The following is a 17,956-nucleotide window of genomic DNA, read 5'->3' as shown; positions in this document are numbered from 1 at the left end:
TTACAGGGCCAGGGGATAGTTAGGAGAAGGGCAAAGAGGGAAGAGCCTAGTCAGAAGAGAAAGTGAGGCATCTCCAGACCCCCTCAAAGTCTGGGTGCACCAGGAGCCTTGTGTACATGATGGCTGGTGGTGGAGAGAGGAGAGCAGGACCCCCTGAGTGACAAAGGTCCAATCCTTCTACATGTTTCCTGTAGAGGAAAGAGACCAAGGAGATCAAGATAATGAGACAAAAATCTAACCCAGTCCCTCTGCCTCTAGCATTCCCACAGCTTGGGAAGGGCTTGAGGACCCCAGAGCACCAGACCTGGTGATTTTTCTACCTCTCCTGAATGTAGCTTGATTAGTCTACACCCCAGCTGGTAGTCAATCAGAAGCTCATCCCTAGGAGCAAGCAATGTCACTCTACCTCCTGGCTACAGCAATTGGAGTTGGGGTGAGGGAGACACTCCTTCTTCAGATCTGGTAAGGTCAATAATAACCCCTTACCTGTTCCTAGCATGTTTGAGGTGCCCAACACGTAAGCAACTTCCCCTTTGTTAACTCTTTTGATCCTCAAAGCAGACAAAGAAAATAGATGCTGATTAGCAACCCAAGTCCGGGGTTCTAAAGGCAATGAACCTGGACAGTTACTCACAGATAGAGGAGGACCAGGCTGATAGCCAGGAGAAGCCAGGTTTCCATGGAAAAGCTTGGAATCAGGTCCATGGCCACTTTTCCTCTGTGAATTCTCTCTGCTTCCGTTCAGCAGTGTGTGTTAGTCCTTGCTGGCTTGTGGGTGCGGAGCTTCCCCTCTCACCAGCGGTGATTCAGTGAGGCTGGGATGTATATACTGAAAAGGGGGCAGGGCTGGAGCAACAGCCAGTAGCGTGGCCACCCGAGCTCCACCCACAGGTGCTCCCCAGCCATGAGTGCTGACAAAGCATCCTGGACACTCCAAGTTTGACCTTCTGTGAGTTCATATTCTTTGGGAAATCAATAAACAACTCAGTGTTTCCAGTAATCTCAAAAGTTACAGAAACTCATTAAAATTACTGTCCTTAAATCTCTAACCTGTCCTTGTCAGCATGGCTCCCTGCACCTCTAAATACTTGAACTCTGCAAACAAGAAAGTGTAGATCTACATATCTTTACTGATGTAGTTTTCTCTGCCTAGAAATGCCCTTATACCCCCTACAAGGATCCTTACTCATCCTTCAAAATGAGCTATAACAGAATCCCCTCTGTTAGAGTCTTTCCTCCTCAATATCCTTGAACAGATATAACCACTTCATCCTCTGGGAAATTTCTGTCCCCCAGTCCCAGTTCTATTATCATCCTTTCTACCCTCCAGTCCCGTAGTTGGTCTACACACCTCTTTTCCTTACATATAGAGAGCTTCTCAAGGGTGCAGTCTGAGTACTTGTCAACATTATGTCCTTAGTCCCCAGCCAAGCCCTATATGCTCAGAGGAGCATCCAGAAAGATTGGTGGAGTTAAGTTGTTAAAGGTAAAATTGCAGGGCTTCCTGTGTGTCCTTTCTGGGTGGATTGTTGGTGACCAGGCCACACACCTGCTGTGATATCTAAGAACATACCTGGAAATTACACTGCTCATTAATACCACTCTGACCCATGTTCTGTGTCTGCATGGCCTGAGAAACTGGATTATGTGGCATACCTCAGGAATCTCTGGGACAATGGAGCCCTGCAAAGAGATAATTAAGAAAGAAGTGGCTGCATTCCAATCAAAATTCCACTGGTATTTTCAAAGAGCTGAAGCAAATAATCCAAAAATTTGTATGGAATCAGAAGAGACCCTGAATCATTAAGGAAATGTTGAAAAACAAAAATAAAACTAGGGGCATCATGTTACCTGATTTCAAGCTTTACTACAAAGCTGAGATCACCAAGACAGCATGGTACTGGCATAAAAACAGACACATAGACCAGTGGAACAGAGTAGAGAGCCCAGATATGGACCCTCAACTCTATGGGCAAATAATCTTTTACAAAACAGGAAAAAATATCCAGTGGAAAAAAGACAGTCTCTTCAATAAATGGTGCTGGGACAACATAGATACACAATTTAGCTCAGATTAAAGTTGATAATTTATATGAACTTATGTAACATATCAATTCTGACTTAATTTTTATGCAGTTTCATGCCAAAAATAATGCAAAGATTGCAAAATATTTCTACCTCTTTATCAATTATACAACTTGTGCTTTGTGTTTTAAGAGTTATCATACTTTTAAAGGTTTAATCTATAGTTCCATACATTATAGAAATATTGACAATACTCAGAAGCAACCATTTTGAAAATGTAAGTGCAAAATTAAGGCTTACTGTATGTGTTTTATGGCCTAGATTATATTCATCATCAGTGCTCTATTTCATTGCCTAATATTTCTTATTTTTATCAGGAGCAAAAATTTTATATTAATTATGCATAAAGGAGCTTATGAGAAAATTAATAAACAAAAAAAAAGGAAAAAAAATAAATGGTGCTGGGAAAACTGGACAGCTATATGTAGAAGAATGAAACTCAACCATTCTCGTACACCGTACACAAAGATAAACTCAAAATGGATGAAAGACCTCAACGTGAGACAGGGATCCATCAGAACCCTAGAGGAGAACATAGGCAGTAACCTCTTCGATACCAGCCACAGCAACTTCTTTCAAGATATGTCTCCAAAGGCAAAGGAAACAAAAGCAAAAATGAGCTTTTGGGACTTCATCAAGATCAAAAGCTTCTGCATAGCAAAGGAAACAGTCAAGAAAACAAAGAGGCAACCCACAGAATGGGAGAAGATATTTGCAAAGGACAGTACAGACAAAAGGTTGATATCCAGGATCTATAATGAACTCCTCAAACTCAACACACACAAAACACACAATCATATAAAAAAAAAAAAAAAAAAAAAAAAAAAAATGGGGGGGAGGAGTCAAGATGGCGGAGAAGTAGCAAGCTGAGACTGCTTCAGCTAGCCGGAGATCAGCTAGATAGCTTATCTAAAGATTGCAAACACCTGAAAATCCATTGGCAGATCGAAGAGAAGAAGAACAGCAATTCTGGAAACAGAAAAACAACCACTTTCTGAAAGGTAGGACCGGCGGAGAAGTGAATCCAAAGCAACGGGAAGATAGACCCCGGGGGGAGGGGCCGGCTCCCGGCAAGCGGCGGAGCAACCGCGCACAAAATCAGGACTTTTAAAAGTCTGTTCCGCTGAGGGACATCAGTCCAGAGGCTAAACCGGGGCGAAGCCCATGCGGGGTCAGCGTGGCCTCAGGTCCCGCAGGGTCACAGAAGGATCGGGGGTGTCTGAGTGTCGCAGAGCTTGCGGGTATTGGAACGGGAAAGCCGGCTACAGAGACAGAGCCGACAGTAAGCTCACAGCTCGGTGTTACCTTGAACCGGTCGCAGGCTCGGTGAGCTCGGAGCGCGGCCGGAGGTCAGGCAGACGGGAATAACTGGGCGCTGTTCTCTGAGGGCGCACTGAGGAGTGGGGCCCTGGGCTCTCGGCTCCTCCGGGCCGGAGACCAGGAGGCCGCCATTTGTGTTCCCGTCCTCCGGAACTCTACGGAAAGCGCTCAGGGAACAAAAGCTCCTGAAAGCAAACCCGAGCGGATTACTCACCCCGGCCCCGGGTAAGGGCGGTGTAATTCCGCCTGGGGCAAAGACACTTGAGAATCACTACAACAGGCCCCTCCCCCAGAAGATCAACAAGAAATCCAGCCGAGACCAAGTTCACCTACCAAGGAGTGCGGTTTCAATACCAAGGAGAGCAGCAGAATTCCAGAGGAGGAGAAAGCAAAGCACGGAACTCATGGCTTTTTTCCTGTGATTTTTTTTTAGTCTTGCAGTTAATTTAATTTTTTCTTTTTCATTTTTTTTTTCTTTTTTTCTTTTTCTTCTCGCCTTCGGGTAATTTTTTTTTTTTTTTAACTGTTACCTTTTTCTTTTTTAACGATTTTTTACTAGTTTATCTAATATATATATTTTTTCTTTTTTACATTTTTCTCAGGTGTTTTCTTTTTTTAAAAAAAATTTTTTTTCTTTTCTTTTTTTTTCTTTCTTCCTTTTTGAACCTCTTTTTATCCCCTTTCTCCCCACTCACGATTTTGGATCTCTTCTAATTTAGTTAAAGCATATTTTCCTGGGGTTGTTGCCACCCTTTTAGTATTTTACTTGCCCCTTCATTTACTCTTATATGGCCAAAATGACAAGACGTAAAAATTCAACGCAAAAAAAAGAACAAGAGGCAGTACCAAAGGCTAGGGACCTAATCAATACAGACATCGGTAATATGTCAGATCTAGAGTTCAGAATGACAATTCTCAAGGTTCTAGCCGGGCTCGAAAAAGGCATGGAAGATATTAGAGAAACCCTCTCGAGAGATATAAAAGCCCTTTCTGGAGAAATAAAAGAACTAAAATCTAACCAAGTTGAAATCAAAAAAGCTATTAATGAGGTGCAATCAAACATGGAGGCTCTAACTGCTAGGATAAATGAGGCAGAAGAAAGAATTAGTGATATAGAAGACCAAATGACAGAGAATAAAGAAGCTGAGCAAAAGAGGGACAAACAGCTACTGGACCACGAGGGGAGAATTCGAGAGATAAGTGACACCATAAGACGAAACAACATTAGAATAATTGGGATTCCAGAAGAAGAAGAAAGAGAGAGGGGAGCAGAAGGTATACTGGAGAGAATTATTGGGGAGAATTTCCCCAATATGGCAAAGGGAATGAGCATCAAAATTCAGGAGGTTCAGAGAACGCCCCTCAAAATCAATAAGAATAGGCCCACACCCCGTCACCTAATAGTAAAATTTACAAGTCTCAGTGACAAAGAGAAAATCCTGAAAGCAGCCCGGGAAAAGAAGTCTGTAACATACAATGGTGAAAATATTAGATTGGCAGCTGACTTATCCACAGAGACCTGGCAGGCCAGAAAGAGCTGGCATGATATTTTTAGAGCACTAAACGAGAAAAACATGCAGCCCAGAATACTATATCCAGCTAGGCTATCATTGAAAATAGAAGGAGAGATTAAAAGCTTCCAGGACAAACAACAACTGAAAGAATTTGCAAATACCAAACCAGCTCTACAGGAAATATTGAAAGGGGTCCTCTAAGCAAAGAGAGAGCCTACAAGTGGTAGATCAGAAAGGAACAGAGACCATATACAATAACAGTCACCTTACAGGCAATACAATGGCACTAAATTCATATCTCTCAATAGTTACCCTGAATGTGAATGGGCTAAATGCCCCTGTCAAAAGACACAGGGTATCAGAATGGATAAAAAAACAAAACCCATCTATATGTTGCCTCCAAGAAACTCATTTTAAGCCCGAAGACACCTCCAGATTTAAAGTGAGGGGGTGGAAAAGAATTTACCATGCTAATGGACATCAGAAGAAAGCAGGAGTGGCAATCCTTATATCAGATCAATTAGATTTTAAGCCAAAGACTATAATAAGAGATGAGGAAGGACACTATATCATACTCAAAGGGTCTGTCCAACAAGAAGATTTAACAATTTTAAATATCTATGCCCCCAACGTGGGAGCAGCCAACTATATAAACCAATTAATAACAAAATCAAAGGAACACATCAACAACAATACAATAATAGTAGGGGACTTTAACACTCCCCTCACTGAAATGGACAGGTCATCCAAGCAAAAGATCAGCAAGGAAATAAAGGCCTTAAACGACACACTGGACCAGATGGACATCACAGATATATTCAGAACATTTCATCCCAAAGCAACAGAATACACATTCTTCTCTAGTGCACATGGAACATTCTCTAGAATAGATCACATCCTCGGTCCTAAATCAGGACTCAACCGGTATCAAAAGATTGGGATCATTCCCTGCATATTTTCAGACCACAATGCTCTAAAGCTAGAACTCAACCACAAAAGGAAGTTTGGAAAGAACCCAAATACATGGAGACTAAACAGTATCCTTCTAAAGAATGAATGGGTCAACCGGGAAATTAAAGAAGAATTGAAAAAAATCATGGAAACAAATGATAATGAAAATACAACGGTTCAAAATCTGTGGGACACAATAAAGGCAGTCCTGAGAGGAAAATATATAGCGGTACAAGCCTTTCTCAAGAAACAAGAAAGGTCTCAGGTACACAACCTAACCCTACACCTAAAGGAGCTGGAGAAAGAACAAGAAAGAAACCCTAAGCCCAGCAGGAGAAGAGAAATCATAAAGATCAGAGCAGAAATCAATGAAATAGAAACCAAAAAAACAATCGAAAAAATCAACGAAAGTAGGAGCTGGTTCTTTGAAAGAATTAATAAAATTGATAAACCCCTGGCCCGACTTATCAAAAAGAAAAGAGAAAGGACCCAAATAAATAAAATCATGAATGAAAGAGGAGAGATCACAACTAACACCAAAGAAATACAAACTATTATAAGAACATACTATGAGCAACTCTACGGCAATAAATTTGACAATCTGGAAGAAATGGATGCATTCCTAGAAACATATAAACTACCACAACTGAACCAGGAAGAAATAGAAAGCCTGAACAGACCCATAACCAGTAAGGAGATTGAAACAGTCATTAAAAATCTGCAAACAAACAAAAGCCCAGGGCCAGATGGCTTCCCGGGGGAATTCTACCAAACATTTAAAGAAGAACTAATTCCTATTCTCCTGAAACTGTTCCAAAAAATAGAAATGGAAGGAAAACTTCCAAACTCATTTTATGAGGCCAGCATCACCTTGATCCCAAAACCAGACAAGGATCCCACCAAAAAAGAGAGCTATAGACCGATATCCTTGATGAACACAGATGCGAAAATACTCAACAAAATACTAGCCAATAGGATTCAACAGTACATTAAAAAGATTATTCACCACGACCAAGTGGGATTTATTCCAGGGCTGCAAGGTTGGTTCAACATCCGCAAATCAGTCAATGTGATACAACACATCAATAAAAGAAAGAACAAGAACCATATGATACTTTCAATAGATGCTGAAAAAGCATTTGACAAAGTACAGTATCCCTTCCTGATCAAAACTCTTCAAAGTGTAGGGATAGAGGGCACATACCTCAATATCATCAAAGCCATCTATGAAAAACCCACCGCAAATATCATTCTCAATGGAGAAAAACTGAAAGCTTTTCCACTAAGGTCAGGAACACGGCAAGGATGTCCATTATCACCACTGCTATTCAACATAGTACTAGAGGTCCTAGCCTCAGCAATCAGACAACAAAAGGAAATTAAAGGCATCCAAATCGGCAAAGAAGAAGTCAAATTATCACTCTTCGCAGATGATATGATACTATATGTGGAAAACCCAAAAGACTCCACTCCAAAACTGCTAGAACTTATACAGGAATTCAGTAAAGTGTCAGGATATAAAATCAATGCACAGAAATCAGTTGCATTTCTCTACACCAACAGCAAGACAGAAGAAAGAGATATTAAGGAGTCAATCCCATTTACAATTGCATCCAAAACCATAAGATACCTAGGAATAAACCTAACCAAAGAGACACAGAATCTATACTCAGAAAACTATAAAGTACTCATGAAAGAAATTGAGGAAGACACAAAGAAATGGAAAAATGTTCCATGCTCCTGGATTGGAAGAATAAATATTGTGAAAATGTCTATGCTACCTAAAGCAATCTACACATTTAATGCAATTCCTATCAAAGTACCATCCATCTTTTTCAAAGAAATGGAACAAATAATGCTAAAATTTATATGGAACCAGAAAAGACCTCGAATAGCCAAAGGGATATTGAAAAAAAAAGCCAACGTTGGTGGCATCACAATTCCGGACTTCAAGCTCTATTACAAAGCTGTCATCATCAAGACAGCATGGTACTGGCACAAAAACAGACACATAGATCAATGGAATAGAATAGAGAGCCCAGAAATAGACCCTCAAATCTATGGTCAACTCATCTTCGACAAAGCAGGAAAGAATGTCCAATGGAAAAAAGACAGCCTCTTCAATAAATGGTGCTGGGAAAATTGGACAGCCACATGCAGAAAAATGAAATTGGACCATTTCCTTACACCACACACAAAAATAGACTCAAAATGGATGAAGGACCTCAATGTGCGAAAGGAATCCATCAAAATCCTTGAGGAGAACACAGGCAGCAACCTCTTCGACCTCTGCCGCAGCAACATCTTCCTAGGAACAACGCAAAAGGCAAGGGAAGCAAGGGAAAAAATGAACTATTGGGATTTCATCAAGATCAAAAGCTTTTGCACAGCAAAGGAAACAGTTAACAAAATCAAAAGACAACTGACAGAATGGGAGAAGATATTTGCAAACGACATATCAGATAAAGGACTAGTGTCCAGAATCTATAAAGAACTTAGCAAACTCAACATTCAAAGAACAAATAATCCAATCAAGAAATGGGCAGAGGACATGAACAGACATTTCTGCAAAGAAGACATCCAGATGGCCAACAGACACATGAAAAAGTGCTCCATATCACTCGGCATCAGGGAAATACAAATCAAAACCACAATGAGATATCACCTCACACCAGTCAGAATGGCTAAAATCAACAAGTCAGGAAATGACAGATGCTGGCGAGGATGTGGAGAAAGGGGAACCCTCCTACACTGTTGGTGGGAATGCAAGCTGGTGCAGCCACTCTGGAAAACAGCATGGAGGTTCCTCAGAATGTTGAAAATAGAACTGCCCTATGACCCAGCAATTGCACTATTGGGTATTTACCCTAAAGATACAAATGTAGTGATCCAAAGGGGCACATGCACCCGAATGTTTATAGCAGCAATGTCCACAATAGCCAAACTATGGAAAGAACCTAGATGTCCATCCACAGATGAATGGATCAAGAAGATGTGGTATATATACACAATGGAATACTATGCAGCCATCAAAAGAAATGAAATCTTGCCATTTGCGACAACATGGATGGAACTAGAGCGTATCATGCTTAGCGAAATAAGTCAAGCAGAGAAAGACAACTATCATATGATCTCCCTGATATGAGGAAGTGGTGATGCAACATGGAGGCTTAAGTGGGTAGGAGAAGAATCAATGAAACAAGATGGGATTGGGAGGGAGACAAACCATAAGTGACTCTTAATCTCACAAAACAAACTGAGGGCTGCTGGGGGGAGGGGGTTTGGGAGAAGGGGGTGGGATTATGGACATAGGGGAGGGTATGTGCTTTGGTGAGTGCTGTGAAGTGTGTAAACCTGGTGATTCACAGACCTGTACCCCTGGGGATAAAAATATATGTTTATATAAAAAAAAAAAAAAAAAAAAAAACAAAGTACAGGTTAAATGGAATAATTAGATGGAGAAAGGAGTGGGATCAGTAGCAACAGATGTGTGGTTGTAGAACACAAAATGTTTAAAATCAGCTAGAGAGAATGCAATAAAAAATTTGATAAGCAAAAAAAAAAAAAAAAAAAAATGGGCAGAAGATATGAACAGACACTTCTCCAATGAAAACATACAAATGGCCATCAGACACATGAAAAAATGTTCATCATCAATAGCCATCAGGGAAATTCAAATTAAAACCACATTGAGATATCACCTTACACCAGTTAGAATGGCCAAAATTAATAAGACAGGAAACAACGTGTTTTGGAGAGGATGTGGAGAAAGGGGAACCCTCTTACACTGTTGGTGGGAATGCAAGTTGCTGCAGCCACTTTGGAGAACAGTGTGGAGATTCCTCAAGAAATTAAAAATAGGGGCGCCTGGGTGGCTCAGTGGGTTAAACCACTGCCTTCGGCTTAGGTCATGATCTCAGGGTCCTGGGATCGAGTCCCACATTGGGCTCTCTGCTCAGCAGGGGGCCTGCTTCCCTTCCTCTCTCTCTGCCTGCCTCTCTGCCTACTTGTGATCTCTCTCTGTCAAATAAATAAATAAAATCTTTAAAAAAAAGGAATTAAAAATAGAACTTGGGTATTTACCCCAAAGATACAGATGTTGTGAAAAGAAGGGCCATCTGTACCCCAATGTTTATAGCAGCAATGGCCATGGTCGCCAAACTGTGGAAAGAACCAAGATGCCCTTCAACGGACGAATGGATAAGGAAGATGTGGTCCATATACACTATGGAGTATTATGCCTCCATCAAAAAGGACGAACACCCAACTTTTGTAGCAACATGTACAGGACTGGAAGAGATTATGCTGAGTGAAATAAGTCAAGCAGAGAGAGCCAAGTATCATATGGTTTCACTTATTTGTAGAGCATAACAAATAGCATGGAGGACATGGGGAGTTAGGAGAAGGGAGTGGGGGGAAATTGGAAGGGGAGGCGAACCATGAGAGACTATGGACTCTGAAAAACATCTGAGGGGTTTGAAGTGGTGGTGGGGGGTGAGAGGTTAGGGGAACCAGGTGGTGGGTATTATAGAGGGCACGGATTGCATGGAGCAAAAACAATGTGTGGTGCAAAAACAATGAATACTGTTACACTGAAAAGAAATAAAAATTTTTAAAAAACAAAAGAAAGAAAGAAGTGGCTGCAATCTTGAATAGCAACAATGGACAGACATAGGAAGCTGGAAGATGATCCCCAGAGAGTCCTAGGAATTCTGAAATATTCTGAAGGCCCCCCTTTGGTGCCTTCACTGGGCACCATTCCAGAGGTCATGCTATTATCCCTGTTTACAGATACAAAGATTGAGACTCACTGACTGCATTGGGTTTCCAACAGCCACTGATAACAAGAAGAAATTGTAAATAAGTAAACATGAAGAGAGACTGAAAAGTCTGTGTTCTGAAATATTGGTATTCAGTGCTTGCCCTTCCCTGATACGGGTGGAGGTATGCACCCCGGCTGCAACAGCAAGCTGGTTAAAATTCTGTCCCAAACTCCATGGCAACCCACACAGCAACTTTTTGGGGGGTCTTCCAGAACAAAGGACTCTGCCTCATCTCAGCAGGGAAGACACATGCAAGATGGCAAGTAAGTGTATTCTTGGGTGGGATCTCCCCCCCGCAACTCTGTGTTCCCCAGCAGAGAACTACAGAGAGCACACAAAAACAAGGAAAGATTCCAGTCACCTGATAATCTGGACAATTAATTCTCTCACCTAAACACAAAGCCTCTTATTTTACTTTATTTTACCCACAGAGACTTGGTTTCAACCTCCAAATACCAGGCTTGGCTGGAATGACTCGTAACTGAGCCTAATTTGAGCATCCACCTGCCCTGTTCACCTCAGTGCCTGCCCCAGCTGCATGGAATCCATCCCAACAGCGATAGGCTAGTCATTGCTGGAGACTGAAATGCAGCCAGCACTGACCCAATGAAAATGGCTTTGTCTGCAAGGGTGAAATAATAGAGGCATGAGCTTTGCACCCCATCCTTCCCTAGGAGGAACACCTGACCCAAGGAGACTCACATCCTCAGAGTTGCACAGAGGGTGTGAAGGAAGACATGTGTGTTGGAAAAAACACCGCACATACCCCATGGCTCTCATCTACTCCTTCCTGCACTATGTTCATCATGTACTTTCCATACTCTGCTCCAATGCATGGGGTAGAAATATAACTAGGACCCAGACATCATTCAGTTATACCAGAGAAAACCAACAGACACTTTTAGTACAGCCAAGAAAAAATTAACCATGCATTCTTTTCAACAGGGAACAGCTTATCAGCTTTCTCTGTTTCCTTAGATATTGGTCAAGTTGAATCTCAAATAACATTCAAGGAAGATTGAGTTCAAAACCTACTCAGGTGTAATCTGAAACTGGTTCCTGTAGGCAAAAAGGCAGGAAGACATCTGAGTAATAGAATACCACTCCCAGATCAGTTTTAATAAGCAAAGGGAATTTACTCACAAGTTTTGTCTTAGGCAGCTGAAGAAGTAGATCTCCACACCCAAATGCCACATCTTAATAGTTTAGAGAGCCCTTAACTTGTTTTAGTCATGTGCACTGTCCAGAACATCTTAACACCACATCACTATGTTGAAGCTGTGTCTTTGGGGCAATTTCTGGGACGGGGAAGGCAGCATAACACACATTCCAAGGACAGAGGAGAGGGCAAGTCGTCTCCAATTGCCTGAATCAATTCATGGGTCAACAAGGAGTTGTCTCTAATTGTTGAACTCCTAGTGTGTTTTGCTTGACCTTCGGCTGGCATATCTAATGCAGCTATGATAACACACTCTGACCAAGTTGGACTTGACTCTAGAACTTAACGAGAAAAATAGAAATATCAGTTATCACATTAACTAATTAAGAAAAGTCCTATCATCAAAATATTTTTAGAAAAAGCATTTGATAATATTCAATTCCCATTTATGACATAAAAGTCTTAAAGTACAAATAGGGAATTTTCTTAACATGATGAAAGGATCTACCGAAAAACCTAAAGGAAATATCATTCTTCATAGTATAAAAGTACTTTCCTCTTATACCACTTTAATGTTTTACCTTATGAACATATAGCCTTTTCAAAAGTAGTAACTTCTTTTATTTTTTTATTATTTTATTTCTTTTCAGTGTAACAGTATTCATTGTTTTTGCACCACACCCAGTGCTCCATGCAATCCGTGCCCTCCCTAATACCCACCTTCTTTTAAATAATAAAATCTCTTCAATTAACTTTTTGCTGTATTTGAGAAGAACATCACTACTAGTTTTTGTCAGGAAGACAGCTTGGGGCTCCTAGGATAAAAAGTTCAAAAATCACTGAAAAAATTACATATTTTTCTACCTTGAAAAATTTCCTGGGGCACCTGGGTGGCTCAGTGGGTTGAGCCTCTGCCTTCGGCTCAGGTCATGATCTCAGGGTCCTGGAATCAAGCATCAGGCTCTCTGCTCAGCAGGGAGTCTGCTTCCCCCTCCCTCTGCCTGTCTCTCTGCCTACTTGTGAACTCTCTGTCAAACAAGTAAATAAAATCTTTTAAAATGACAACAACAAAAACTTCATGAACTGTTCAGCAAGGGACAGAGGGGAAAGGAGAAGGCCAGAGGGTTCATTTGGCCAAGATTATCTACGTTCACAAGCTGGAGTTCCTGACCTTTAATTAGAACACAGCCTTCTTTGATAATCAGATGAAAGAAATCAATCTCCTCCTAGAAAATACACAAACACTCATCAAACATTTTTGCACAGTTCCAATGGATTCCCAAAGAGACATGGCACAATGGTAGCTGCCAAGCCCACTGATTTTTTTCCAGACAACATGCCTTGCCAACTGCGGCCTTCTTCTGAGCTCCAGCAGGAGATTCTGGTTGGTTACGTGTTTATTTCCAGGACCATGGGGACCTCTCTATCCATCTGAATCAGTCTTCACTGTGCCCAGTGCTAGGACACACCCTGGAGGCAAAGTGTGAACAAGATTATGACCAAGGGAGGGGCTCCTGGTGACTGAATTGGTGAAACATCTGGCTCTGGATCTCAGCTCAGGTCTTGATCTCAGGGATGTGAGTTAATCCCCATGATGGGTTCCAAGTTGGACGTGGCATGCACTTAAAGAAGAAAAGAAAAGACTATTAGAAAATGCACTTACATAGAGGACCTAGGTGGGGTGCTCCACTGTATGCAGACATCCCCAAAGGTATTGGGAGCTTGGGGGAAGGCAGAGAAATGTGGGAGGGGGAGCCACCCTGCAGAGGGTATTTACCATAGGAGGGTGACACAGGTTGTACCATGGACAGAGGAGTATTTGACCAGAAGAAGAGAAGGAGAGAGGGCATTTGGGGCTGTGAGAATGGCCAGTTTATCATCATTATCATTGGTGAGTATGTTTATCATTTCTTGGTTGCAAAGTACTTATCTAAGTCAAGCTGATTTTTATTGCTGCTAATAAGGAAGTAATCAGATCACAGCCCCAGATAAGGATCCTCCACTTCTATATATATATATAGGCCAAGGCTAAAGCCTACACTGGTCAGCAGGGAACTGGAGACAGGGCAGGGCCTCTGGAAAAAGTGACTACAGTGACCTGTCTTAACACCTGCCAGGGTAATTTCTGGATTTAAAAAAAAAAAATTCTTGAGGTAAAAGTCACATAACATAAAATTAACCATTTTTTAATTTTTAATTTTATTTAAATCCAATCAATTAACATATAGTGTATAATTAGTTTCAGAGGTAGAGGTCAGTGATTTATCAGTCTTATATAACAATCAGCACTCACTACATCACATGCCCTCCTTAATGCCTGTCACCCAGTTACCCCATCCCCCCACCCACCTCCCCTCCAGCAACCCTCAGTTTGTTTTCTGTCATTAAGAGTCTCTTATGTTTGTGTACGGTGTAAGAGAATGGTCGAGTTTCATTCTTCTACTTATAGCTGTCCAGTTTCCCCAGCACCATTTATTGAAGAGACTGTCTTTTTTCCACTGAATATTTTTTCCTGTTTTGTCAAAGATTAATTGACCATAGAGTTGAGGGTTCATATCTGGGCTCTCTACTCTGTTCCACTGGTCTATGTGTCTGTTTTTATGCCAGTACCATGCTGTCTTGGTGATCACAGCTTTGTAATAAAGCTTGAAATCAGGTAATGTGATACCCCCAGCTTTATTTTTGTTTTCAACATTTCCTTAGCGATTCGGGGTCTCTTCTAATTCCATACAAATTTTTGGATTATTTGCTCCAGCTCTTTGAAGAACACTGGTGGAATTTTGATCGGAATGGCATTAAAAGTATAGATTGCTCTAGGCAATATAGACATTTTAACAATGTTTATTCTACCAATCCAAGAGCAAGGAATGGCCTTCCATCTTTTTGTGTCTTCAATTTCTTTCATAAGTGTTCTGTAGTTCCTCAAGTACAGATCCTTTGCCTCTTTGGTTAGGTTTATTCCCAGGTATCTTATGGTTCTTGGTGCTATAGTAAATGGAATCGATTCTCTAATTTCCCTTTCTGTATTTTCATTGTTAGTGTATAAGAAAGCCACTGATTTCTGCACATTGACTTTGTATCCTGCCGCGTTGCTGAATTGCTGTATGAGTTCTAGTAGTTTGGGGGTGGAGTCTTTTGGGTTTTCCATAGAAAGAATCATGTCATCTGTGAAGAGAGAGAGTTTGACTTCTTCATTGCCAATTTGGATACCTTTTATTTCTCTTTGTTGTCTGATTGCTGTTGGTAGGACTTCTAATACTCTGTTGAACAAGAGTGGTGAAAGTGGGCATCCTTGTCTTGTTCCTGATCTCAACGGGAAGGCTGGAAGCTTTTTTCCACTGAGGATGATATTTGCTGTGGGTCTTTCAAAGATAGATTTGATGAGGTTCAGGAATGTATAAGGAAGATGTGGTTCATATACACTATGGAGTATTATGTCTCCATCAGAAAGGATGAATACCCAACTTTTGTAGCAACATGGATGGGACTGGGAGAGATTATGCTGAGTGAAATAAGTCAAGCAGAGAGAGTCAATTACCATATGGTTTCACTTATTTGTGGAGCATAACAAATATCAAGGGGTGTTAGAGCGGAGAAGGGAGTTGGGGGAAATTGGAAGGGGAGGTGAATCATGAGAGACCATGGACTCTGAAAAACAATCTGAGAGGTTTGAAGTGGCGGGGGGGTGGGAGGTTGGGGTACCAGGTGGTGGGTATTATAGAGGTCACAGATTGCATGGAGCACTGGGTGTGGTGAAAAAATAATGAATACTGTTTTTCTGAAAATAAATAAATTAATTTTTTAAAAAAAGAAAGTAAGAACCAAGATGCCCTTCAACAGACGAATGGATAAGGAAGATGTGGTCCATATACACTATGGAGTATTATGCCTCCATCAGAAAGGATGAATACCCAACTTTTGTAGCAACATGGATGGGACTGGAAGAGATTATGCTGAGTGAAATAAGTCAAGCAGAGAGAGTCAATTATCATATGGTTTCACTTATTTGTGGAGCATAACAAATATCATGGAGGACAAGGGGTGTTAGAGAGGAGAAGGGAGTTGGGGTAAATTGGAAGGGGAGGTGAATCACGAGAGAGACTATGGACTCTGAAAAACAATCTGAGGGGTTTGAAGTGGTGGGGGGGTGGGAGGTTGGGGTACCAGGTGGTGGGTATTATAGAGGGCACGGATTGCATGGAGCACTGGGTGTGGTGAAAAAATAATGAATACTGTTTTTCTGAAAATAAATAAATTGAAAAAATTGTTTTAAAAATAAATAAAGTAAATATATAAAATTTAAAAATAAAAAAAGAAAGGAAGGAAATGTAAAAAAATAATAGTCTCTTATGGTTTGTCTTCCTCTCTAATTTCATCTAGTTTTATATTTCCCTCCCTTCCCCTATGATCCTGTCTTGTTTCTTAGATTCCACATATGAGTGAAACCATATAGCTGACTTTCTCTGATTGACTTATTTTGCTGAGAATAATATCGTCTAGTTCCATCTATGTCATTGCAAAAGACAAGATTTCATTTCTGATGGCTGTATAATATTCCATTGTACATACATTCACATCTTTATCCATTCATTTGTCTATCGACATATGGACTCTTTCCATAGTTTGACTACTGTGGACATTGCTACTATAAAAAACAACGTTTACAACAGCAAAACTAACCATTTTAAAGTGAATGATTCAGTGTCACTTAGTACTGTTTGAGGGAAAAACCACAATCCCAAGATGGAGTCACTTATGCTAGGACAAGCCACCAAACCAGGACTTAGTACCTAATCTACTTGCCATTTCAACCTCTCCCAGAAATGTTGTCTTAACCAGTCAGTCAGGAATCTTCCAGTCAGCACCAATGAGGTAACCTGTCACATGGGCACTTCTCCAACCTCCAGAGGGAAGAGGAGGTAATCTACCTAATAAGATACCTGCCCTTCGCCCTAGGGAGGATTATCTTGTTGAAATAATCTTTCCTTTTGCTAATAACTTCCTTTTTCCACCCTCCTGCCTATAAAAATCTTCCATTTTGTACAACTCGTCAAAGCATCTATCTACTAGCTAGAGAGGGTGTAGCCTAAATATTCATGAATTGCTTCATAAAGCCAATGAGATCTTCAAATTTACTCATCTCAACTTCATTTTTTAATAATACATTCACAATGTTGTACAGCCACTACCCCTTTTTGGTTCCAAAACATCTCCATTACTCCAAAATAAAATCCTGTGCCCATTAAGCAGGTTCTCCCCACTCTCTCCTTTCCCCAGCCCCTAGCAATCGCCAATCTACATTCTATCTTTAGGGATTTACCCACTCTAGATGCTTCATATAAATGGAGTCCTGGAATATGTGATCTCTAGTTTCTGGCCCCTGTTAATTTAAATTTAAATATCTAATTTGCTTTATTCAACAATTCATGAATGAGCAGCATCCCATCTAGTAAAGAGAACTATATGAAATGGAAGGATTTTACAGATAGAAGGAGGTGGGACAGGAATTTAAGAGTATATTATTTCGGGGGGGGGGGGGAGAATGTATTATCCCAGGCAACATTGCCTTCCTTAAAAGGGTTTTATCTTGCAGATGTTCTCACTGCTGCTGATCAGGAAATTCCAGATTGCCTGGGAGAGGCAGAAACTGCGGTTGGGTTAGGTTCTAAGTATTGGTGGGGCTTAACATAAGTGACTCCATCTGGGGCTTTTTTCTTTTGAACACTTCCTTCACTTAGAATAATGTTTTCAAGGTTGATTCCTGCTCTGGCATGTATCAGCATTTCATTCCTTTCATGGTTGAATAGCATCCTATGATATGATATGTCAACCTGAAAATAAAAAGCCACAATGAGAGGCAAACCAGTGTTTATTTGGGATCAAGTAACTGCAAACCAAGGGATGGAGATTCAGGTAGAAACCCAAACACGATTACACTTCAGTATGAAAGCAGGGGTTTAAGAGACAAGGGGAGGAGGCAATGACATGAGTTCAAGAATAAGAAAACAAAGTTTTCCATGGAGTTTTTACAAGCTAATCTACTGTGACTACTGGTTTTATTTCCAGAAAGTTGGAAACTACCAGTCTTATGATCCCCCTGACTT

The 17,956-nt window shown here is 40.9% G+C and overlaps 2 protein-coding genes across 4 annotated transcripts in view; both read right to left on the bottom strand.

Annotated features, from left to right (window-relative positions):
• LOC309854063 (cytochrome P450 3A12-like) overlaps nt 1–772 on the bottom strand; it is a 106,883-nt gene extending 106,111 nt beyond the window's left edge. The window contains exon 1 of the mRNA XM_082712765.1: nt 635–772. The gene's annotated coding sequence lies outside the window, so the exon portion shown is untranslated. The remainder of the gene's footprint in view (nt 1–634) is intronic.
• Nucleotides 1–775, bottom strand: part of LOC309854061 (cytochrome P450 3A12) — a 45,874-nt gene extending 45,099 nt beyond the window's left edge. For 2 of the 3 annotated variants that reach the window (XM_082712756.1, XM_082712757.1), the window contains exon 1: nt 635–772. Coding sequence is in view for 2 of the 3 variants with exons in the window: in XM_082712757.1 (XP_082568883.1) it covers nt 635–705 (71 nt within the window). In the remaining variant the exon portion in view is untranslated. Of the gene's footprint in view, nt 1–634 lie in introns of all 3 variants that reach the window. The other variant, XM_082712755.1, reaches the window with a different exon arrangement.
• Nucleotides 776–17,956: the final 17,181 nt, after the last annotated feature.

Source organism: Mustela nivalis (genome assembly GCF_964662115.1).
Source record: "Mustela nivalis genome assembly, chromosome: 19".
NCBI lineage: Eukaryota > Metazoa > Chordata > Mammalia > Carnivora > Mustelidae > Mustela > Mustela nivalis.
Note: the sequence above shows the minus strand (reverse complement) of the source record. Positions and strands in the feature narration are given on the sequence as shown.